Here is a 24,632-nt window from a genome sequence, read left to right as displayed (position 1 = left end):
ATATTGGACGTCGTTTTCACACTGTTAGCACTGGCTTTGTCCCACCCTCACTGCTATGCCACTGCTTGGCTTTTATTTACTTAAAAGAGGTAAACTCAGCTGAATACTAACATAAAGAAAGCAAAGTGAGAATGAAGAATGAAATCATGAATGCTGCTATAATGAAAAAATTTTCAAACTAGTTTCCCTTTTAATTTATTCTGGAAACCAGATCTTGTTAGCATGAGTAATCACATTATAGTACTCATATTGCGCTATCTATTCACTCTGCCATGTTTTTATTGCACATAACATTGTACAGTACTATATACTATATGCATGTGTTCTCTAAATATAGACATAGAATGATTTTTGGTTTTAAAATTGCGCTTCTCCCACCAAATAGTGTAAAGTGTAAGTTGCTAACAGTAAAGTGATGTTTTTCAAAATACGAAAGCTTAGAGGCTGCATGTAGATTTTATACTTAAACATGAGAAGGCTTGTATTTCTTGTCATTTATTCTGTATACTCTGCCTACTTTGAAATAAAAAGAATAGAGGATCCTGGAAGGTGTGTGAGAAGGAAAGATTTGCAGGACTTACGAGAAAAAAATCAAAGGCAATAAAATCATGAAAATGGATGTTGGAGAACCAAGTGCCCAGAAAAAAGAAGTAGTGAATTAGGAGAAATCTGGGAGTCTCCCTTGGCCCGATCTCTCCTGCACCCTCCCGTATAATCCATTAAGTCTTAATGCTATTTCTTTGGCCTTTTAGTGCTTAGATTCATTCATTGCCATTCAGACCCGTGTCCATTCACAACTTATCTTGACATTGTTGTCACACTGTTAATAGCAAAGGGTAATGCAGTAACTGCCCTTCCTACCTCAAATCCTCCTCCCTAGCCTGAACAACAAACGAGGCTGACCTTGATCTTCTAAAATACACAAATCTGATTTCCACCTGTCTCCAGGTAAAAACATATGGGTGACTTTCCTCTACCCTAAGTTTTATGCCATCAGACATATCCACGTAGCTGGCGTACAGGACACAGAATCTCTTCACACCCGCACTCCCCTCGCCTCTCACCCCACCCCATGTTCCAAGCTACTAACCTTCTCTTTCCACAGAAGTTCTATGCTAGAGTACCCTCTCCTTCACCCTCTCTCCCTCGTTTTTTTTTTTTTTCTCTTTCCCTTCCTTTCCTTGTTCCTCCCTCTCCTCTTCTCTGCTTTTCTCTCCCTCTTCTTCCCTCCCCTTCCCTCTCCTTTTCGTTCCCTCCTTCTCCCTCTCTTTTGGTTTCCTCTCCTTCTCCTTCCACTGGACCTTTGAACATTCTGGTTCAGCCACTTCTCTACTTTTGCATCACGCCTTATGTCAGTCATGATTTCCTCCGAAAATTCCTTCCCATTCCTGCCAGCTGGAGGAAATTGATTATTTGCCCTAATCATGCCATACAACCAGGGGATGATCTGGGTTTTCTGGAATCTGCAGTTTTTGCAATTTAGACCTCTTTTCAAGGAGAACAAAGTTAAATGTATAAAAGTAGATACAGAGTCTTAGGAGGGGCCTGTACAAGGGAGGGCTCCAGAGCCCAGGATTATTTCACTGTACAACAGCTCTGTTCCTCTGCACCTCATCTTGCTAGTTTTTCTCCATTGACCATTTTATATATTCAACTACATAATTACTCTCTCCCCTGGTAGGTGCACTCTGAGGGAAAAAAAAAAAACGTGTCTGAATCTACTCACCAGGATTTTCCCAGGAGTTTGCGTCATGTTAATATTTGCATGTTTAGCACATATTTCATGGATGAGGTAGTAACTGAGAAAGTGAATAATTAAATGAAGGCTTAGGGTGAGGATTAATGTTTATAATGCTTGTGTAAAATGCAACTGAATTTCTTGGGCGCCAAAGTAAAATGCAGAATAGCTGGATTCAACAGCTTTCTCTATCAGTACATTAGAAAAGGCACAGTTTTCTCAGTACCTAGTGGTAAAGATGAATGTTTATGGAGTTTATGGAAGACACCTTACTCAAGATCATGAATAATAACTGCGCCTTCTTTTATGGTATGCTGGGTGCTTGCTCAACACTTGGGCATGATCTCCTGGCTTTCATGGACTGCCACAAACTGTGCACACACAGTTGGAGACGGTGCATCCTCTGCCCATACAGAAGCGCAGAAAACCCCAGAGCGGCAGAAGGAAGACCTGAGGCCCCAGCGGCTTCACTGCTGTGGGATCTGCTTCTTGAGCATTCCTTCGCCCACCTCCTTCTGAATTTCCTGTTTCTGTGCTAAATGGTTCCCATCGCCCCTGTGCTGGAGTTCAGGCTGGCTATCACCTGCCCACTGTCAGGAACCAGATCTTGGCCTTATCTGCTGCTTATCTGCTGGTGATGGTGTGGCCAAACTTAACCTTCGTCTCTTTCTTTTCCTGTGGATTGTTTAATTACAAGCCAAACTGCAAGCAGATGGTCTGCCAGGATAAATCACATTCAGAATAATAACTTGAAAAGAGTTATATCGTGTTGCCCATCTGGACATTGAAGAATGCCTGGTAGAGCTGAAGATGTTGACTTTGCCATGATTAATAGTGACCTTATATGTCGCGCTAATTAATAATGGCAGTGTGTTTGGCTCACTAGTTCAGTCTCTTCTTAGCCTCCCCTAGACTGCTGTTATAGGTTTGCCTGATGCTTTCTGTTAACAGACCTTTATTAAGTGTCTGCCCTGAAGCATGTGTGGGGGGAGGCAGACAAGAGAAACTCTGCTCCTGTTAGGGCAGGAATTCAGGTGGAGAGAAAAGGGGGTGGCTGAGGCAGTGAGGATCATGAGCAGCCACTGTCTTAGTTTGCATTCATTTTTCATCCTGATGACCAGGGACTCCTCCTAACCTGCCAGCTAGTCTTTTTAGCTTAAAAACTATCCACTGAAGACAAGTTTTTTGAAGGTTAATAAGATCAGCATCAGGGCAGCGTACTCAGGAGCTCTTTAGAAAACCAGGCATAACGACTGGCGGGCTCACAGCTGCCCATTCCCAAATCAGGTGCTATGAATTTAAGGTCAGAGGGGCTTTTGGCCCCAAAGACAATTGAACAGAATATAGCATTTACTTAGGGTGTCAGGCGCACCATCCTAATCTACTTCCTTGGCCCAGTTTCAGCCCTGTGCCAGTCATACACTAGAAAAAATGGAGCTCCCAAAGTAAATCTAGAAGGAAGATGGTCAGCTTTGGTTCTAGATGCCTGTTTTACAGGTAGAAAGATGGTAAGGGAATTCAGAAATGTAAACAAAGCTTCCCTTTGAGACCTGTGGTGTCTGCCTCATAAACTGGACAAAAACAAAGTGATAAAGGTTTCACTGAATATTTCATCTGGCTTTCTCTGGAGCCTCATAAAGGTACATCAGATTTTTTTTTAGGGTCTATTTAGAACACAGCCGCCATTTTCTCTGTCTGCGTCTTTCAGGCTACTTTCACTATAAGGACAGTTCCAGTTTCATTTTGGTTTTTGTTCCCTTATATATTCTCAGAACCTGTATGTAACAATGTAACACATAGAGGATATTCAGTAAAGATTTGTGAGATGAAATAGTTCTAGTAGGCAGTATTCTGAGACCTGGAGTGGCTTGTTTGTGAGACTCTTCTGTCCTGAGTTCCAGGTTAGCATATGCTAGTGGTAAACTGTAGGAGAAATTCTGTGTGGATGTTTTTCAGTTTAATCTGATGGTTTTTAGTTCTCAAGCATGGGCCTTGACTTTTGGAATTGAGAGCTAGAAGAGAAAGCAAGAGAATTCACAACAGTATATTAACACATTTTTGTTTTGATCAAAGGCATATTTTGCCTTACGTTACTAAAGCATATTTAGAGTTAAATTATATTCCTTAGGTTTAAAACAGATTGTCTCTGTGAATCTGCTCTAGAAGCTCCAAATAAGTACTAAAATATACTTTGTGTAAATATATCTTTGTATTTCATAAGTTCTGAGTATTCCATATCCTCTACTTTCAGGTCTTAAATGTATTTCTAAAAAGCTTTTGGAGATGAACAAAATAGGTGGATTTTGTCCAATACAAAGCCTGATTTTGTTAGGTTTTATATACAAAATATTATGTAAAATCTTAAGGGGGTTCCCTAAAATTATTTTCAGTTAGTTTTGATCTATCTAAACCAAAGTAGTTTTACAAGAAAACTATTTTTAAGAATGTTACTTCTTAGAACTTTAAGAGGGTGTAACACTAGGAAATAATTTGTATGTGGTATTATAGGGTTATAGCAACTATAGAATATCGTAATTGTAATATTTGTCATTTGTTAATCTTAGTCCTTTGACTATTTTAAAATTTGACCCTCACCTTGGGCATTCTCACATTTGGCCAAGAAAGATGATTTTTGGGTTTTTGTTTTGTTTTCTTTTTGCACAACATCATAGAAATAAAAAGAAAGCTGGTTTCTGATTGGGTAGTATTAAATTTAGAGATTAAATTGATCAATCAAGCTATTTCCTTCTTCAAACACTAACCTCTTGCCATTAAATAACATTTCAAAACTATTTGACTCCCTTTTAATAGGAGTTTTGAAGACCTTCTAGAATAGATAGATGGAACTAAATTTTAAAGTTTATATTAAATGATCATATTTTTTGTTTTGACACTAGCATTTTGGTATATGCTAATAATAGTCTTATTAATAGAATTTATTGAACAGACAGTTTCACACCTTATACTGCTGATAAATGTGACCAAGGAGCATGATTAGATTCCAGTTCTCTTTGGCATCCAAGTTGATGCCAAATTTGCCACCTCCTAATATAAAGTAATTTCAATTGAAATAGTTTTGAAGAATGTATAAAATTTAACACAATATTTTATTGTTAATCATTTATGCCATTATTACTTTCTCTATATAATGCTGTATGCTAGAGCAAATTCAAGAAATTGGCCCAATCACCTTCAGTTAAATACTGATTACATGAATTGTTCTTCTCCTTAGTCATTCTTTTCCTACATCCAGAATCAGCAGTGTCTTTGGGGGCTCTATGACAGATCCTGAACTGGGTGTTTCTGATACATGACCCCTGTGTGGTAGATACTACATTAAGATTTTATAGTTATGGCTCAGAGAGCATAAACAAAAGGCTGATAGTGCTTTTTATCAAGAACCAGTTCAGTGTAATCATAGTACAGCGATCATTTGTAATGTTTTGAATTTAGTTTGTAGTCTAGCACGAATATCTACAATTAGGCTAAATCATGTCTGTTTTCATTAACCTGTTACTGTTGGAAGTCAATTTAGGTCATAAAATAAACAAAGACTGAAGTCTGACTTATAAGTTGTACCTGTGTTATGGAGATGTAATTCATATACAATATAATTTGTCCATTTAAAGTGTACAGTTCAGTGTTTAATGTATTGATTGTCCAGCCAACATAGCTCCTAATTTTTTTTTTTGAAGATTTATTTATTTGTACATACAGAACTGGGGTACAGGCCGAGGCTCAGGGGTGGTGAGAGGCTTCACCATAGACAGAGTGGGGATCAGAGTAGGCAGATCGATGAGGTACACTGCTGAGGGGAGCAGTGCGCGGGTCAGGAGAAGTCTGCCACGCCATGTGGTCACCTCTGGGGCAGGCGGGAATCGAACTCATGCGGAAGTGGCTGTAGATTCTCAGTGCTGTGCTTTAACCCGCTGCGCCACCAGGGAGGGCCATAGCTCCTAATTTTTTAGCTTGATTGTTGGTTATTGGTTAACTCAATTATTACTGACCATACTTTCAGACAAGAAAATAGGGTTATAGATCATAAAAGAAAGTCCACTACAGCCTGTCATTTTCTGTTTCATCTTTATGCAAAGCCCCAAAGCTTTCAGTTCTGTTACAAAAAACTTGATTAAGCTTCATGAGAAATGTTTGCTCATAAGAATGTTAAGGTGATTTTTCTTAAGTGCCATAGACTGAGAAACGTTGAAATGTGAAATCCATTTCCTTATATTTCTATAAGTTCTTCACAGAAATGTTACAAAGGAGAATCCAATTCATATATGAAATTATTGTTTACTTGGGTTCATAAAGCAACCTCATGATAACCATTTATAGCAATTCTGTGTCCTGATTCACTAAGGATATCAGACCTCAAAATAGGGATTCGGAAAGATAGAAATGGATCTCCTCTCTCATTGACTTGACTTTCACAAAGAAGGTCACTGGACGATCATAATGGTTGCTTAAAATACTATCTTATATGAATATGTAGTTCATATACTTTATACACATATACTCAGTATATGAAAAGCAACTTTTACTTTCCAACTGCCCCTGCATCTTTAATTCATTTCCTAGTTGAAATATCTCCTGGGAGGTAAGGTCTTACCCATTTTGGAAGGGTAACATAAGATTTACACATACATTATTTCAAATCCCACATTTGAGGAGAGAGCTGGTCAGCAGCTAACACCGCAGGAAAGTACTAGTTTCATGCTTTGTTTCCACCTCTTGACCTACCAATGAAATAAATGGTATCTCCGTTGGAACACACTAAGCTAATAATGGGATAATGTTAGAATTCTTCATAGTTTCTGTAACATACAACTCCTCCCAGATCTCTGTACCTTTCCACTTGCAACTTCTTCTCCCCAGATTACCTTCCTTATCCATCCCCTTATTCCTAACATCCTCCTTCCTGTCTCACCTTAAAATCCAGTGAAGCCCCCCCAGCTATCACGTGCAGAGGTCAGCCTGTCCTGTGCCTCTTCCTACTTCATATGAGCCAGGTTAGGGCCATTTCCTTACCCTGTTGTCATGACACACTGACTGTCTGACATCCTCCCTTAGACTGGGAGCTCCTTCAGGACGAGCACTACACTGAAACGTTCCTGTCTTCCGCTCATGTTGCCTGTCCCAAGGCTTTCTTAAATTCTGAGAGAATGTCATAAAAGGTTACCTCAGGGAAGGTGATGTTGTGTAATTTTATTACTCTGTCTCCTCAAAGTGAAGGACAGTGAGAAGTTCCCTCCTTCAACAGCTGGCCCCAAACCAACAGCACAGACACTAAAATGGCTGAGATAAAGATTTGGGGACGAAAGATTCTGTCCGCACACTCACTTATTGCTTCAAAGAAGACACTTGCGCTTTCTGTGCTTCACCTTTTGTCCTACTGTTGGACAATAGCACCGCCTAATTCACCGGGCTGTTGTGAGACTCACTCAAGCTCATTTATAGAAAAGTAGCTGGGAAACTGTACAGCAGTGCAAACAAAGAAGTAAAGAAGAGAGCTGGTATAATCTGGTAGAAAAACATGTGGTCTGGCCTTAGATAAAAAATCTAAGATTTTAAATCCAGACTCCACCAGTAATTTGTTTAGTTCCTCAACTTTAACTCCTGTTAACCAGTTTCTTTACCTACAAAAGGAAAATAATGGCAGTGGGGCATCTTGAATAAAAGGGTGAAGGTGAGGTAGAGTTCAGGCGCTGTTCTAGCTGTGTTCCATTTTTTGTACAGATTTAACTGGCACCAGCCAGAGTGCCGGCACATTGTAGAACCATAGCTCAGCACCCTCTTGTCTATCGGAGATTCTACTCACTGTACTCCAGGGAAAACAGACCCTTCTCAGGCCAGGGAAAGAGGCAGCTAGGGGAGGCTGTCAGAGGAAGGTCACCAGCTTCCCTGGCTGTGACCCCAGCCCACCTGGGCATGCCAGGGGTGGAGGTGAGGCAAAGCTCCCGCTACCGTCACAGCGCATACCTAGCTGTTCTGCGGTAGCTGTGTTTACACCATTTCTTCTGTGTTGAAGTTAAAGCATGCCTGCCCCAAAGGGCGCCCCGCCTGACACACATCACACTTTATAAGCTGATCACACCCGTGTAACCACATCATTTGGGCTCATTGTTGCCTGGTAATCCATTTTGCAGATATATCACACTATTTTTCCATTTTCTATTGACAGAACTTGGATAAAGTCCAGCTTGAGACTATTAGGAAAAGCACTGATGTGGATGTTCTCAAGCATATCATCTGATGTGTTGAAGTGTTTCTCATGAGGATACACTTTGCAGTGAAATTACTGGCTTGTTCCTTTTCATTGACCCTTACCCAAAGTTTCCCAGTAGAACCCTACTAGTTCACTCTCCCCCTAGCACTGTTGAAGTTTCTTTCAGTTACTCCTCTTTCTCACCAGCACTTGATATTATCTGACTTTTTTAATTTCAGGAGTTCTGGCAGATTTTATAAAGTTCTGCAGCACTTTAGAAATGGAACTATTCCTTAATTCCCCACCCCCAAACCTGAAACTCTATAAACTTTAATAAACTTATTTTCAGGGATACACTCTGTACAAAGGCAGACTATGGTGAACTTCAGATATGAACTTCCTAGTGTGCCACTTTACATAGAAGCAAGGTGACAGATGACAGCGACCGTCACTATAACCATTACTTTCACTCAGTGCCGCCTTTGTTGTTCTAGACATTACGATCCAGTGGACACAAAGGTATAAAGCATAGTTTCCGCCCACCAGGAGCTTAAGATCTAGTGGGAGAGACCAACATTGGAAAGTCATTGTTAGGATGATAGGAGCTGGGGGAAGAGGTGATGCTTGATCTGATAGTTGAATAATAAATGAGCTCAACAGAAAGAATAAAGGAAAAGAGACTGGAGGAAATGACAGGGACACGAAGCCCTGGGTGGGGAGTGCTGGAGAGACAGGGAGTGCGGGAGTAGACAGGGCATGCAGGGGAGAGTCAAGATGAGGCTGCGCATCCGGTCCTGGTTTCCGGTGTTCCTGTGTGTGGGGGGCAGGGCTGAGCGCGAAGTGGTAGTAAGCTAATGCTGTTCTCCACACTGCCTTTTCACCCTTCTTGCTCTCTGGGGAAATGATCCGCCTCCTCTTGCCTGTCCTGAGAACAAGTGCTTGAAAGCCACCTCTTACAGTTGCAAAACATCATGGGTTACAAGAACCTCACAATTTCTTCACTGAGTGGTCCTTTAGCTGTTTATTTGTATGCTGAAGCCAGGCACAGTTTTTATTTTTGCGTGGACCCAAGTCTCTTTGTGATGATAATTAAGTCAAATAAAAGGTTCTTTTACTCAGTAACATATGTAGACAGCTAATAAACATTCTTGAGGAATTTTGATGCCAACGATGACCAGGAGCCCATACAACTTTCATTGACTGTAACATTAACTGTTAGCAGAGGTCCCTGTCCTTGCTGCTATACAGTCAATTCTTCTATAGTGTGATAAGAAGTGCTAGGATAGAGGTACAGAGTCCTGGGGGACTCTGGGTAGTACCTCACCCAGACTAAAGATCAGGGAAGGCTTCCTTGGAAAGGTGACAGAAACCTGACAAGCCTTGTGAAAGGATTGAGAAAGAAATATCCCAGGTAGAGGAAAGTGTGGAAGAGTTGGACACAAGGGAGAACGCCTGTTGGAAGAAGTTATCAACCTAGAGCATAGAAAACCTAAAAAAGAAAGTTTTACCCAAAAACCAGCATCAGGGTGGAAGATGGACTAAAGGAAGACAAGTCTGGAGGCAGAGAAATCGTTTGTAATTATTAGCCTGAAAAGACAAATGACCAACATTTTTCGTGGAGTGGATCAAGCTCTATGTCTCCCTCAGGCTTCTTCCCCCTATCCCCACCCCAACACACTGATGGTGCACTACTATCTCAAGGGCCCAGTGCAGCTATTTGAAGAGTAAAGAAATACCCTGTTAATGTTTTATATACAAAATATTTTTTCTGTTATCCGTTTTGATGTCCGTTTAAAGCCATGACTCTCAGAAGTCATTGTACAAAGTTCTTTGCCATGAATAAACTCTGCAGTGTGTGTTCCCCAGTCTGTACATGAATAGGAGTTCCCCTGTAACCTGTGGCTTGGTGCTCGTTTTGTGCATTCTAGATAGGGACTGATGGGCTCACGTGACATGTGGCTGAACTGTTTCTCATTTAGTTTGTGCATTCCGGTAGCCCTACTTCCTGCTTAAATTCCCAACCAGCACAAAAGCAAAACACACAAATACAGGCCTTCGGAATGAAAGGGGTTCCCATGGGTATGCTCTCTTCTACTAAGATGCAAATAGTTCTTTTACTTCCCCCACTTATTTGGTGATTTTTTTCTTTTTTAATAACAACTGGATGCCAGGTATTACACACTTGAGCTCTGAAGTCTGGAGTATGATTCCTAGCAACTTTTACAAAATTTGTATTTAGTAGAGTCCTTAGTTTTATGTTTGCCTGGTTGCATAAAAGATAATTCACTTTAAAAAAAACCCTACAGATATGATAACTGCTGGTATACTGAATTGATATTTAGCATATTCTATTAGGAAATATTCCCCTGCTCTATATATGCTAGGTATGTAGCTTTAGTGCTGCATTAAAGGCCAGATTTCAGCTATATGTATTAATAAATGCCAAGCACAGCCGTCCCCTATTATCCGTAGTTTCACATTCCACAGTTTGGTTATCTTCAGTCAATCATGGTCTGGAAGTTATTATATACAGTGAGATATTTTGAGACATACAGAGACGACACTGTATCTCTATTAGACACATATCGCTGTTATTAGAGTACATTGTTTTAATTGTTCTATTTTATTATTGTTGTTAATCTCTTACTGTGACTAAGTTATGAGTTGAACTTTATCATCGTATATAACATACAGTGCCCAGTATTATCTGAGATTTTGGGCATCCCCTGGGTGTCTTGCAACTTATCCACAGTGGATAAGGGGGTTCTACTATATACAATATACTAAGACTCTTCTTAATCTCTAGACCCCTAATTTCAGCTTTCCACAGGACATTTCTACAAGGGTATGCTAAGAGCTTTACATTTATTACTTAAGCATTCAAAAACCCTTAGAGGTCTTTGTCCCCATTATATAGATAGTAAATATAAGAGTTAGAGAATCACATCTTTAATCAGTGCTAGAGATAACCCTGGTGCACAAGGCTTTCTAGAGTTTAAGAGTATACATAGACCCTTCTTTTTGGCTTGTGCAAAATAGAAGTCATCCCACATCTCTACCCCGTTTCAGTTTGAATCTTAAGTCAGTCCAGTCCACAACAAATGCCAGTCTGTTTTTATCTGCTCCTTTAGGGTTCAATAAATTACAAGTCTTTCACTTCCACCTCTTAGGTATTCTCAAATATTTCCTCTTCTTTCTACTCTAACCACTCCAGATCTTGTACATACAATCTTTATTTCTTACCTAGATAGATTCCTCCCCGCCCCCCCCATCCATTTTTCTCTCATGAACGGGGAGGAAGAGCCCTAAAACAAATAAACCCCTTTTCTCTTTTATGTTCCTCTTACTTTTTTTCCTACAGCTCCTATCCTGAATCAGAAGGTAGGTCCTGGATGAGAAAACTTTTCTTTAGAACAGCTACAGGGTTTTTCTCATTTAATGCACATGCTTGTATCTCTATAATAATGTCTTTTATTTCCTTTTTTTCTAGGAATGTTTACCCTTGCGGAAGTTGCTTCTCTCAATGACATTCAGCCAACTTACCGGATCCTGAAACCATGGTGGGACGTGTTTATGGATTACCTGGCTGTCGTTATGTTGATGGTAGCCATCTTTGCAGGAACCATGCAACTTACCAAAGATCAGGTGGTCTGCTTGCCAGTATTGCCATCTCCTGTAAATTCCAAGGCTCACACGCCACCAGGAAACACCGACATTACTACCGACATCCCAAAGCTGGAAGCAGCCACTGACAGTGACCAAGCTGGGCGGACGACAAGTGACATTTCCTTTAGCACATCTGCTGTGACACCTGACATACCTCTCAGAGCCACATATCCTCACACAGATTCCACAGTTCCCAGTCAGGAGACAAAGAAAGAGAAAAAAGATCCAACAGGCCGAAAAACAAACTTGGATTTTCAGCAATATGTATTTATTAATCAGATGTGTTACCATCTGGCCCTTCCCTGGTACTCCAAGTACTTTCCATACCTTGCTCTTATCCATACTATTATTCTCATGGTCAGTAGCAACTTTTGGTTCAAGTATCCCAAAACGTGCTCCAAAGTGGAGCATTTTGTTTCAATATTAGGAAAGTGCTTTGAATCTCCCTGGACTACAAAAGCATTATCTGAGACAGCATGTGAAGACTCGGAAGAAAACAAGCAGAGAATCACAGGTGCCCAGACTTTACCAAAGCATGTGTCTACCAGCAGCGATGAGGGGAGCCCCAGTGCTAGCACCCCAATGATCAACAAAAGTGGCTTCAAATTTTCAGCAGAGAAGCCCGTGATTGAAGTCCCTAGCATGACCATCCTCGATAAAAAAGACGGGGAACAGGCCAAAGCCCTCTTTGAGAAAGTAAGGAAGTTCCGTGCACATGTGGAGGACAGCGACTTGATCTATAAACTTTATGTGGTCCAAACAGTTGTCAAAACAGCCAAGTTCATTTTTATTCTCTGCTACACAGCAAACTTCGTCAACGCCATCAGCTTCGAACACGTCTGCAAGCCCAAAGTCGAGCACCTGACTGGCTACGAGGTGTTTGAGTGCACCCACAACATGGCGTACATGCTGAAAAAGCTTCTCATCAGTTACATATCCATTATTTGTGTTTATGGTTTTATCTGCCTCTACACTCTCTTCTGGTTGTTCAGGATACCTTTGAAGGAATATTCTTTTGAAAAAGTCAGAGAAGAGAGCAGTTTCAGCGACATTCCAGATGTCAAAAATGACTTTGCGTTCCTTCTACACATGGTAGACCAGTATGACCAGCTGTATTCCAAGCGCTTTGGTGTGTTCTTGTCAGAAGTCAGTGAAAATAAACTCCGGGAAATTAGTTTGAATCACGAGTGGACATTCGAAAAACTCAGGCAGCATGTGTCACGCAACGCGCAAGACAAGCAGGAGTTGCACCTGTTCATGCTCTCAGGTGTACCCGATGCTGTCTTTGACCTCACCGATCTGGACGTGCTCAAACTTGAACTGATTCCAGAAGCTAAAATTCCTGCTAAGATTTCTCAGATGACTAATCTCCAAGAGCTTCACCTCTGCCACTGCCCCGCAAAAGTCGAACAGACTGCATTTAGCTTTCTCCGGGATCACTTGAGATGCCTTCATGTGAAGTTCACCGATGTGGCTGAAATTCCTGCCTGGGTGTATCTGCTCAAGAACCTTCGAGAGTTGTACTTGATAGGCAATTTGAACTCTGAAAATAATAAGATGATAGGACTTGAATCTCTCCGAGAGTTGCGCCACCTTAAGATTCTGCATGTGAAGAGCAATTTGACCAAAGTCCCCTCCAACATTACAGATGTGGCTCCACATCTTACGAAGTTAGTCATTCATAATGACGGCACTAAACTCTTGGTACTGAACAGCCTTAAGAAAATGATGAATGTCGCTGAGCTCGAACTCCAGAACTGTGAGCTAGAGAGAATTCCACATGCAATTTTCAGCCTCTCTAATTTACAGGAACTGGATTTAAAATCAAATAACATACGCACAATCGAGGAAATCATCAGTTTCCAGCATTTAAAACGACTGACTTGTTTGAAATTATGGCATAATAAAATCGTCACCATTCCGCCCACCATCACCCACGTCAAAAACCTGGAGTCACTTTATTTCTCTAACAACAAGCTCGAATCCTTACCAGTGGCAGTGTTTAGTTTACAGAAACTCAGATGCTTAGACGTAAGCTACAACAACATTTCAATGATTCCAATAGAAATAGGGTTACTTCAGAACCTGCAGCATCTGCACATCACTGGGAACAAAGTGGACATTCTGCCAAAACAATTGTTTAAATGCGTCAAGTTGAGAACTTTAAATCTGGGGCAAAACTGTGTCACCTCCCTCCCAGACAAAATCGGTCAGCTCTCCCAGCTCACGCAGCTGGAGCTGAAGGGGAACTGCTTGGACCGCCTGCCAGCCCAGCTGGGCCAGTGTCGCCTGCTGAAGAAAAGCGGGCTTGTGGTGGAAGATCATCTTTTTGACACCCTGCCACTCGAAGTCAAAGAAGCATTGAATCAAGATATAAATGTTCCTTTTGCAAATGGGATTTAAACTTGAGCTAATACGTGCACATCCGTGCATGTGAACAACTTCCTAGATTGCAGATGCTCACTACAAGTTATTGCAAGATAATGCATTTTAGGAGTAGATACATCTTCTAAAATAAAACACAGAGAGAGGATGCATAGTCGGCTGATAGAAGACATAACTGAATGTTCAATGTCTGTAGTGTTTTAAGTCATTCATTTCCAAATATTTTTTTTTTTCCTTGGGGGAAAGGGAAGGAAAAATTATAATCACTAATCTTGGTTTCTTTTTAAATTGTTTGTAACTTGGATGCTGCCGCTACTGAATGTTTACAAATTGCTTGCCTGCTAAAGTAAATGATTAAATTGACATTTTCTTACTATACCATCTTTTTTTTGAGGTGTCTTGATTTACTCTGTTTAATTGGTGCAATATGGCTATAACTAAAGACATGTCAAGTCCAATTTTGATTGCTGAAATAATGATTTCTTTCCCATTTTCGTTTAAAGCATTCAAGCGCATTTTACAGCATTTGGTGCTACTGCTTCTGAGAATTCTTTTTAACAGATTTTATACTCCCAAAAGTTGTAGGCAGTAAAGGTAGGTAGATTGTTGAGGGGGTTTGCTTGCCTTTTTAAGGATAAATAACAAAAAAATAACATTCTGGAGATCTAATTATAAGGCACATTATCTATAATCAATCAAGTTGGATTGCAAATAAATAGAAAAAATATTTTTAATTTAATAACTAAAATGCAAATGTTAATGGCTAAGTGATTCATAACCTTGCAGTATCACCTTTTGGAAGATAACATCAAAGCCAGTATTTAATTTCTTCCCTCCTTCACTGTTGTGAGGAGAAATGAGACTTGTCCACTGTATTAGAAAACTCTTAATCATCCCTGTTCGTGTTTGTGAAGCTGCATTTCCTGTGTTTGTCCACGGCAAGGAGGTGCCACATCCAAGGATGTGTTGCTAGAATGTTCTGTTCAGATGACGGTCTTTCTTCTTTTACTACAAAGCCTCTAAATCCATCTCAGAAAAATCAAAATATCCCTGCCACCTGTTTAGGTACTGTTTGGTCAATATAAACGCCTCTACAGGATTGTTTTTTCAGGAAAGAACTGTTTTGTACCCTGAAAGGCAAAAAGTTCTCTCTCTCAAGACCGGCTTCACTTAGTGCAACAATGGACATTCTTTTGTCACACGGTAGCATGACTTGAAAAATTTTGCAGACACATCCTTGCTTTTCTTTCCCCAAACTGACCTCTGCAGGCTCTCACTATTGCAAAGGATGGTGTGAGCGTTCCTGCTGTAGAGCCTGTAAATTCTCCAAGAAGTATTACCACTAGTAGAAAAGATTGGGCCTTGTGCTTGTGTTAGGAACTGACCACAGCCCCAGCCTCCTGGCCACTCCTTCCCCTGCTGAGAGAGGAGATGCAAGACTAACATTAGAAAAATGTAAGTCTAGGCCCTCCCTGGTGCCACAGTTGCTTAAAGCACAGCACTGCAAAGCTAGCTGCTGCCGCCTCAGTGCAAGTTTAATCCCCGGTCCTGGAGGTGACCCATATGGCACGGCAGACCTCTCGTGACCCGCCCACTGCTCCTCTCAGCAGTGTACTCGTTGTCAGTCTGCCTGTTCTGCTCCCACCTCTGACTGGTGAACCCTCACACTGCCCTTGCATCTCTGGCCTGTTCCCCAGTTCTGTATAAATAAATAAATATTAAAAAAAAAAAATCTAGAAAATCCAGACAAAGGACTATAGCAAATATTAGATGCGAACAAGTTGTCTCCTGTGTACACATCTCCCACTGTCAGCGTTCATTACTGTCCACACGAGTATCGATTGTGCACCTTCTGAGTGCCTCACTACTGCCAGGAAGTGGAGATCTAGTGTTAAAGTCACATCCTCTTGACAACATGAACTTAGAGCAAAGTGGAGGAAATAATTGTGGAATAGACATCATCACAATTATATAAACTGGCCAGCATACAAAATCTACAAGGCTAAGAATGGCTAGGATGGGGACATGCTTAATGAAAAGAGGAGTTTGAGGAAAGCCTACACTTAGAAACTCAGCCTGTCAACACGCACTCCCAGACTTTTTCCTCCTGCCAGCCACATCGGGTGCTGTGCTACCTGCCACCGACAAATCTTGGAACACATTTTTAAAAGGATACTGCCCTATCTTGCGAGATAAAAGGGCCAGATCTCATGATCCTTGACTTACACACTAGGAAACTTCCTTTTTGAAACAAAAGCATATTGATTTTTAAGGCTTCAAGTGACAGGATACCCTTTGCTGACCTGGCTTTTCAGAGGGGACCTGCAGAAGCCAGAGTCTGGCATGCCCAGAGCTTGACCTCTGGCGATTGCCTATAGATACCTGTTTCCTAATCAATACTCAGCTCAGCCATTTAGAACTGATGGGTGTTACATGCCTTCCACAGTAACAAGGGGTACCTTTCCTCTTCTTCAGACTTAATGTTGACTTCATCAGACTTAATGTGATTTCCCTGAACTTTGGAGAGTTCATCGTCAGGTGATTTAAATGTGTGTTCCTAGTTACTGTTCTCTTTTTATTTTTTATGTTAAGATTTACTTATGCACACAGAACTGGGGTACAGGCCAGAGGTGCAGGGACAGTGAGAGGATTCACCAGAGACAGAGTGGGGAACAGAACAGGCCAGCTGACGAAGTACACTGCTGAGGGGAGCAGCAGGCAGCTCAGGAGAGGTCTGCCACGCCATGTGGTCACCTCCCAGGCAGGAATGGAACTCATGCTGAAGCGGCTGCAGCTAGCTTCATAGCGCTGTGCTTTAACCCATTGTGCCACTGGGGAGGGCCCCTGGTTGCTGTTTCCAAACAGCAGTATTTTAAAAGAAGTTTCCTAAGAAATGCTGATTCACTTAACAGACTAAATATACTGGGTTTTGGAGCTGCAACAAAACAGCAGATGAGAGAGTTATGGGCCCAAGGGTAGCGTCAAACCATGTGTCTTCACAAGTTTATGTTGGCACCACACACTAGTCACAGGGAAAAGCAAGTAAGAATCTACAAGTTCAGGCTTACCAGGGTATTTTTATCTTTCTCTGAAGTCTCTGAACACCCAGCTGAAGAAAACCCTTTCAAAGTATCTAAATGTTCTCTGTCTGTGTGAGTCCCATAGCGTCGGAGAAAAACTGCTTTAGTTTTGGCGTTTTGACTTTTATCACCAGCCTTCAGGTGGTTTGGCACAGAGCACTGCTTTTTCAGTGGTGCAGAGAGGAGCTGAACTTGTTGCAGGCACCCCATTCTTAGGAGAGGAGATTGAGTTATTTAATAATAGGTAGAAAGAGTTTTTCAATAAGAATACCTGGCCCTTAGGTCCCAACCATTTGACCTTTCTTTCCCTTTATTACATATAATAAAGGAAAAGTCTTTTGTTAATATCACTGCCAGAACTTCCTCTGTCCGCCTGCATTGGTCTCTAACTTCACTGGCAACTATTAAGTTGCTGATGGCAGCAGACTCCAAAGTGCCCTTGACACTAACGCCCACTAGTTATTTCCATTCACCTTGCTGAATGAAAGCCAGAGTGCTGTCCTCTTGCTGAGATTCCTGGCAGTACTTGCGTCAGTAATTCATTCCAATAAAATGGTCCCTTTATCAACTGAATCCCCAAACAAAGGCTGTACTGACAAAAAGCCCCTTTCATGAAAAGCAGGAAGAAAAAAAAAAAGCCAACCCTAGAAAATAGTTTGCAAATGTCCTCTAGCTTGTGACTGGGGCACAAAGAAGTGGCCCCATCCAGTCCTGGCCAGCTGTGGCTCTCCTAGCGTGAGGACCCCAGGTATTCAGAGTCTGCTGGGGAGTAGTGGTGGTAGAGCAGCAGGCTACAAACCACACATCAAGTCTGGCCTTGCCTAGAGTGACCGTCATGGCTGGGTCAACCTCTCTCAGCCTCAGTTTATTGTCCTTCTACATGGGAATAATAGTAGTAACTTGCCAGTAGGGAGTTCTGTGAAGTCAGGTGATCCATGTGAGATATAAGATGTGGACTCTCCCTGGTGGCGCAACAGGCCACAGTGCAGCACTATGAAGCTCTGCAGCCACTGAAGTACAAATTTCATTCTCGGCCAGAGAGGGGACCACATGGCGTGGCAGACCTCTCCTGACCCGCCCGCTGCTCCCCTCAGGAGTAAACTTTGTCAGTCTGCCTGTTCTGCTCCCCACTCTGTCTCTGGTGAAGCCTCTCACTGCCCCTGCACCTCTGGCCTATACCCCAGTTCTGCATGCATAAACAAATTTTTTTTAAATAAGAAAAGATTTAAGGTTTTGTGGTAGACAGCAAGTACCCAACTCTCAGTATTATTTTTTTATCCCCAGCTGAAATAATGACTATGAACCTCCCGTTAAATGCATTCTCTCCTTCTGTGGTCAGGCAGTTTTCCGTGGGTATCAGGCAACACAGAGTAAAATAGGTAGAAAATAAAACAGAATCTGACTTTCCTTGGAGGCGGATGTGGCCATGTGACTAAATTCTAGGCAAAAGAGTAGAAATGGAGTGGGATGTACAACTTCCATAAAAAGAAGCATGTGGTGGCCCTCCCTGGTGGCACAGCGGGTTAGAGCTCAGCACTGCAAGCTGGCCGCATCCGCTTCAGTGCAAGCTCAATCCCCTGCCCCTGAGGTGACCCACATGGCACAGCAAACTGCTCCTGTCTGCCCGCTGCTCCCCTCACAGTGTACTTCATCAGTCAGCCTGCTCCCCACTCTTGTCTCTGGTGAATCCTCTCACCACCCCTGCTCCTCTGGCCTGTACCCCAGTTCTGTGTGCATAAATTTTAAAAATCTTTAAAAAAAAAAAAAAAGCATGTGGTTCCCTTCCTGTTCTGTGGATTAAAATGCAGAGATGGTAGTGACTTCAGTGTAGACAGCACCGACCAGAAAACAAGCCAGGCGTGGCCCAGCCCTGGGCCAACTTTGAAGATCAGGGTTCTATAAGGGGTTCTTGACACATATATGTCTCAGACCCGCTCGGGTACAGTGTGGGACAGCACTTGGGAACTTGCTAGAAAGGCACAATGTCATTTCCTCTTCAGAACTGTCAACTCGAAATTTGTTCTTAAATAAGATGATAGCCACATGGTTTATGTCTTTCTTTTTTAAAGATCTATTTATTTATGCATACAGAAATGGGGTACAAGCCAGAGGTGTGGTGGGTGAGAGGATTCACCAGAGACAGTGGGAACAGAACAGGCAGATTGACAAAGTACACTGCTGAGGGGAGCGGTGGGCAGATCAGAAGAGGTCTGCTGTGCCATATGGGTCACCTCTGGGGCCCGGGATCAAATTCGCACTGAAAGAGCTGTGGCTAGCTGGCATTGCAGTGCTGTGTCCTAATCCGTTGTGCCAGTTTAAAGTGCAAGAAACACCGTCCTAAATAACATGTCTGTCAAGAGCTCGTCAGCTGGTCAGCATCAGGAGCTGGGAAGAGCACCATCAGCCTTGTGGACTCTGATTGAAGAGGAATTAGGATTTTGCTGGTGCCCTTATGCCCCACCCAGGGCCCCGTTTGGTCCAGCTGATAGCCCTACCCTGCACACCCTATTGCAACCCAGGAAGAAGGGGTGATCAATTGCCCCCTCTGCTGCTTGAAGAGTGGCAGTCATATGTCACTGTCCCAGGGCTAGGAGGCTTCACAGGATCTTTATCGACCCTAATGGCATAAGCACTCAAGCTTCTTGCATGCACACCTTCCACAAGTCCAGGTAGGTAAACAAACCCGTTTTATTGTTTCACCTTCAGGCTGGGTCTAGGGTAACTGCTAAAGCTCAGTCAACCATGGGAGAGCGGCTCTGTCCCTGGGAAACTGCCAAATAGTCCTGCATGAAAATTGGCTGGCATGGATTCAGGGGTAGGCTCACCCCCAAAAAATCATCCAGGTGTTAAATCATGCTGGGGAGATACGGTAAAGAAATACTTTCACACCTTGCTACTAGAAAACTCTAACTAGTAGCCACACAATTCAGTACTTTTAAATACCTGGATGAAACCCTCATGATGGATCTCCAAGGGTTTAACTCAAATCTTTCCTGTGACTTAAGCCTGCTGGCTCTTTATCTGGCTTTGATTGTAGGGGAAACAGCTGGTCACTATTCAGATGATAACCCTTCATCTTCTTGAAGATGGTGATTAAATCACCCATCATCTCCTCTTCCCCAGGATGTTGGGAAGATTATGTCAGCACGGTTCCTAAAGCTCCCTGGAGATAAAGGATTCATAAATACAGTTTGCTATTAATTTATCATCAGGCTAGGCAGGAAATTCAGTTGAAGACAGCATTTTCATCTCTGCTGAGAAAGAGCTGACATATTCAGACCTATACTTTCCACTTTCAATTCTCAGTAACTGCTATTTTTTAGGGTTCAGATTTCCATTTCTGGGGTAGAAAAAGATGTTAGAAAAAGATTGGATAATATAATTACAATAAGAGTTTGGACCCAGTCATACATAGACACTTGACATTTCTGATTTATTTGCCACAGCAGACCCATTTTAGAGGTTGGTCTATCTGCCCAAGGCAAACTAGCCAGCAGGTAACAGGGGAACTGCTAAATCCAACAATGTCCATCTTATTTAATCCTCACAAAACCACCAAGAGAAAGGCATTGCCAGCATTTAAGAGACGAGCAATCTGTATCTCAGAGAAGCACACTTGTGTCTCATTGTACATTGTAAGTAGCAGAAGACAGTTTTTTTCATTTATGCATACAAGAACTGGGTACAGGCCAGAAGTGCAGGAGGGTGAGCAGATTCACCAGAGACAGAGTGGGGAGCAGAGTAGGCAGATGTACTGAAATACACTGCTGAGGGGAACAACAGACAAGACAGCAGAGGTCTGCTGTGCCATGTGGGTCAGCTCCCTGGCTGGGGATCGAACTCATGCTGCAGTGACTGTGGGTAGCTTCATAGTGCTCGTTAACCCATTGCACCACCATCAAGAGCCCTCAGAAGCCTGTCTTTAACAGGTCCCTGTCATCGGAGCTTTGCTTGCTCCCCTCCCCACCATCCCACCCCCCTCTCCCCACAAGGCAGATGTCTGATGCTCTGTCAGCAATGCAAAAAGATGTTCCAAAATCTGTGCTGACATTCAGTTACATAAATCTGCCCCAAGCTAGGATGGTCCTTCCTTCTTTAATATCAGACCCTGGGCTATGTCTCAGCATCTGTCTTTTGTGTTATGATTTGTTTCCTCTGCTAGACTGTGTGACAGTCACAAAAGACCAGCCCACCAAGGTCATGTAATTCTTTTTCCTCACTAAATGTTCAAAGCATGATTGTCTTTATTTGTGGCCATGTATTAAGAAATTAGAAAGTTCTGTCTCACTATTTGCTACAGAGTGGCTGTGGTGGAGAATGACATTCAACAGGTCCAGAAAGGTGGGTGCAGCACCACACTTAACATTTGCTGGGCCCTCCGGGCAGACATGACTTTTCTTTCCAGCATGGCATTTCAGACACAGATTCTCAAGCTGTTACCAGCCCAGGCGGCAACTGGCGTCTGCATCGTCCTGACCTTTATTTTTACTGGATTTCCCCCCCACTTTTTCTGTTCATGTTGCTGTACTCCACCATCTGGGCTAGGACAAGAATCAGATATTTGTGATCCATGGGGAAAAAAGACCCCAGTTTTACATGAAAGAAACTGCTTAGGAGAAAAAGTAAATGAAGTTGAGGAATGGACATTTCTTCCCAGGCTGGATTTGGGGAGTTGGTGTCTCATTCCCCAAAATTAGCATTTCAGAACCTTAAGAACATTTTTAATTTTTTTGCCATTTCTCCTTCCTTGTCCATTGTGATTTTTTCCAATACCTTACCTCAAACGAGCTCAGTTTGATGGAGTCAATTTTAACCAAAACATGAATTGTCATTTGAAAACATTTAGTTATGTGTGTTTATAGCTTCAACCCCTTGTAAAAATGAGTAGAACTTTACAAGGTAGCACAACTCAAATATAATCAATATAAACCAAAGAATTATTTATTCCAGGACTTAATTAGATTCTTAATTAATTTACTTTGTGTGAACACAAATGTCCTGGGAATCCCCAACTCCCTGGCCTTACCAGGTAAGGGAGCAAAGTCATTTGCACAGGTGTTAAGTCAGCAGCCCCGTTCTGTGAAGCAGCCACGCAGGAATCTGCTGCCTTCCACCCTCACTAGTGACCAGGGAGCCAGGCAAAGAAGAGTCAAACAACGAGGCCCCAGCCAGTGCATCTCCACGTGCACTTAGTGATCGGGTAATAGTTACACCCTAGCATTCGCCCCTCAGTACATAAATAGCATCAAGATTTCTTTAGGTCAGGATAAGTTAGGAAACCGATACAGCTGGGCCTGGGGAAATCGAAGCCCTGCATCACCAGCCAGGGAAAGATGGCGCTTTCCCACGTCCACCTAAGTGGTAGGAGCCCCTGGAGCAAGGGGTGGGTTCCCACCCACCTGTGGACAGCCCTCCCCTCAGCTCCAGTCGGGAACTCCTGAGGCTGTTGCATAGTGGGAGTTTCCTGCAGGCCACCCAGTGTACTGCCTCTGGGCAGGACCCAGACCACCCACAATGATGCCCACCTTGGTGGGCCTGGCTTGATGGTAACCCTGGCAGTAGCTGGTTTGAGCACTAGAGCCCCCGCAGTCAGGACTAAGGTACCCTGTTCCAGAAGCTGCTTGTGGGCAGTACAAGTGGCAGGTATTTTGCTACCTGCCTCCATGGCCCCAGTGGGGCGCCGGTTGCTGGCAGAGACCAGTAGGCAGCGTGGTTCCCCTGCCTCTCCCCCCACAGGGCTTGCAACCCTTCAGGGGTTGCAGTGACAAGGTTGCTGGATGTTACTCTACCAGGATTTAACAGTTAGCCCCGCAGCTCCTGCTTCAGGCCTGTAGGGAGAAGCATGGGCCTGACTGGATTAGCTCCAGCACTGTGGCTTCCGGAATCAGAGGCAGTAGAGAGGCCCATGGAGGCCCAAGCCAACATGGCGGGCTCCCTGAAGGGCCCACCCTGAGCAGCTGGGAAAGTATTCAGGGCTGCTGTAGGGCTACATTTCTATTTCTGTTGTTTCCCTTGGCCCTGCTGAGAGAGTAATGGGTACCGAGGGCCTCCAGCCCACTGAGGCCAGCGCTGTCTGTGGCTCCTTGGACCCTCCAGCCCCTCAGCCTGTCCTCACCTGTGTGCAGGCACCAAGTTTACCTTTCTATATTTGGCACCTGGATTGTAAAATGGACAAATCAGGTGCAAGCTTAATGAACCAAGCAGGTTCAACCACTCGGCTCATCAGTTACCTGTTTGGATCAAAAATCAACGAGTTGATTGGTGTCAAATGGTCCCGTCAGTCACTTAGGATTGAAAGTGGCCTAATTAGACTAATAGAGTGGGGGGCCTTCAAAGAGGGTATAAGCAGGGCAGGAGCCAACTTAGAAACTCTGTTCTTGGCCTCTAAAAAAGAAGAAAAAAGAAGCATCCATCAGCCGACCTGTGAAGAAAGAAGAGACCCTTGCAGAGACCTCGCCGCTACTGTGGGGAGCATCTGCCTCTACTTGTGAGGCGCACCCTCAGCCTCAAAGAGCTGCTCATTGTGGGTGTGGGCCAAAGCCTCACCAAGAGCTGTGAACATAGGTGTCCCCCACACCAGCTCCTGGTTACCAATGGTGGTGATGCCCAGCGCTGTGACCCATGACGACATTCTCTGGCTGGGCCGCTGCTCAGAGCTGCCCATTGCTTCTGACTGCCTGGCTCCATCTCGGCCATGATGCCTCCATTACTGTCCAGTGCGGTGCCCAGTGCTGTCCAGCCTGACTTCAGATTGTTGCTCCGGGCTGCCCTCAGCACCCCAACCTGCGAGCACCTGCAGCTGCCACTATGAGTTGGATCCAGGGCGCCACGAGTTCCAGGCCCTTGATGACAGGACAGTTCCGCCTGATATGACAGCCTTTATTTGGGACTTCTGGACACTGTGGGCACCATCTGGGTGAGACAGCGGCCATTGTGGCCTTATAAACTCTTTGTTTCCACTGTAGGTTACATCAACGTCCTTGTTGTTGTTCTCTGACCTAAGTAATCTTGCAGTTGTGTGCATGGATGAGAGTCGACGGACTCTCCTGTCCCCTACCTGGACACTGTCCTTTGTCCTACCACAGCACTGCTCAAACTTTGACTCATGTAGGCAAAAACTAGAAGCCTCTTCCGCTCAAAATAATTATACTTTTTACATTACTGACTCACTGTTCACATAATATATATATAGATATGGATAGACAGATATACATACACACACACATATAAGTATATGTATAACCTAAACTAAAACTTTGTGGCTTTTTTTTTTTAAAGATTTATTTACTTGTGCATACAGACCTGGAGTGCAGGGGCGGTGAGAGGATTCACCAGAGACAGTGGAGAGCAGAATAGGCAAATCTACTGAAATACACTGCTGAGGGGAGCAATGGGTGAGACAGGAGAGGTCTGCGGTGCCATGGGGGTCACCTCCCTGACCGGGGATTGAACTTGTGCTGAGGGAGCTGCTGCTAGCTTCTTAGTGTTTTAAACCCTTGCACTACCAGGGAAGGTCCACATGTGGCTTTTTCCTGTTTCAAATCCTCACTATAATTTC

At 43.2% G+C, this 24,632-nt stretch overlaps 1 protein-coding gene across 1 annotated transcript in view; it reads left to right on the top strand.

Moving 5' to 3' along the window:
• LRRC8D (leucine rich repeat containing 8 family, member D) overlaps positions 1 to 14,372 on the top strand; it is a 111,964-nt gene extending 97,592 nt beyond the window's left edge. Inside the window, exon 3 of the mRNA XM_004689792.2 lies at positions 11,434 to 14,372. Within this exon, the coding sequence (XP_004689849.1) occupies positions 11,436 to 14,012 (2,577 nt within the window). The 5' untranslated portion in view covers positions 11,434 to 11,435 and the 3' untranslated portion in view covers positions 14,013 to 14,372. The remainder of the gene's footprint in view (positions 1 to 11,433) is intronic.
• The last annotated feature ends 10,260 nt before the right edge of the window (positions 14,373 to 24,632 follow it).

This window comes from Condylura cristata, unplaced genomic scaffold (genome assembly GCF_000260355.1).
Source record: "Condylura cristata isolate star-nosed mole 26May11 unplaced genomic scaffold, ConCri1.0 scaffold00026, whole genome shotgun sequence".
NCBI classification, from domain to species: domain Eukaryota; kingdom Metazoa; phylum Chordata; class Mammalia; order Eulipotyphla; family Talpidae; genus Condylura; species Condylura cristata.
Note: the sequence above shows the minus strand (reverse complement) of the source record. Positions and strands in the feature narration are given on the sequence as shown.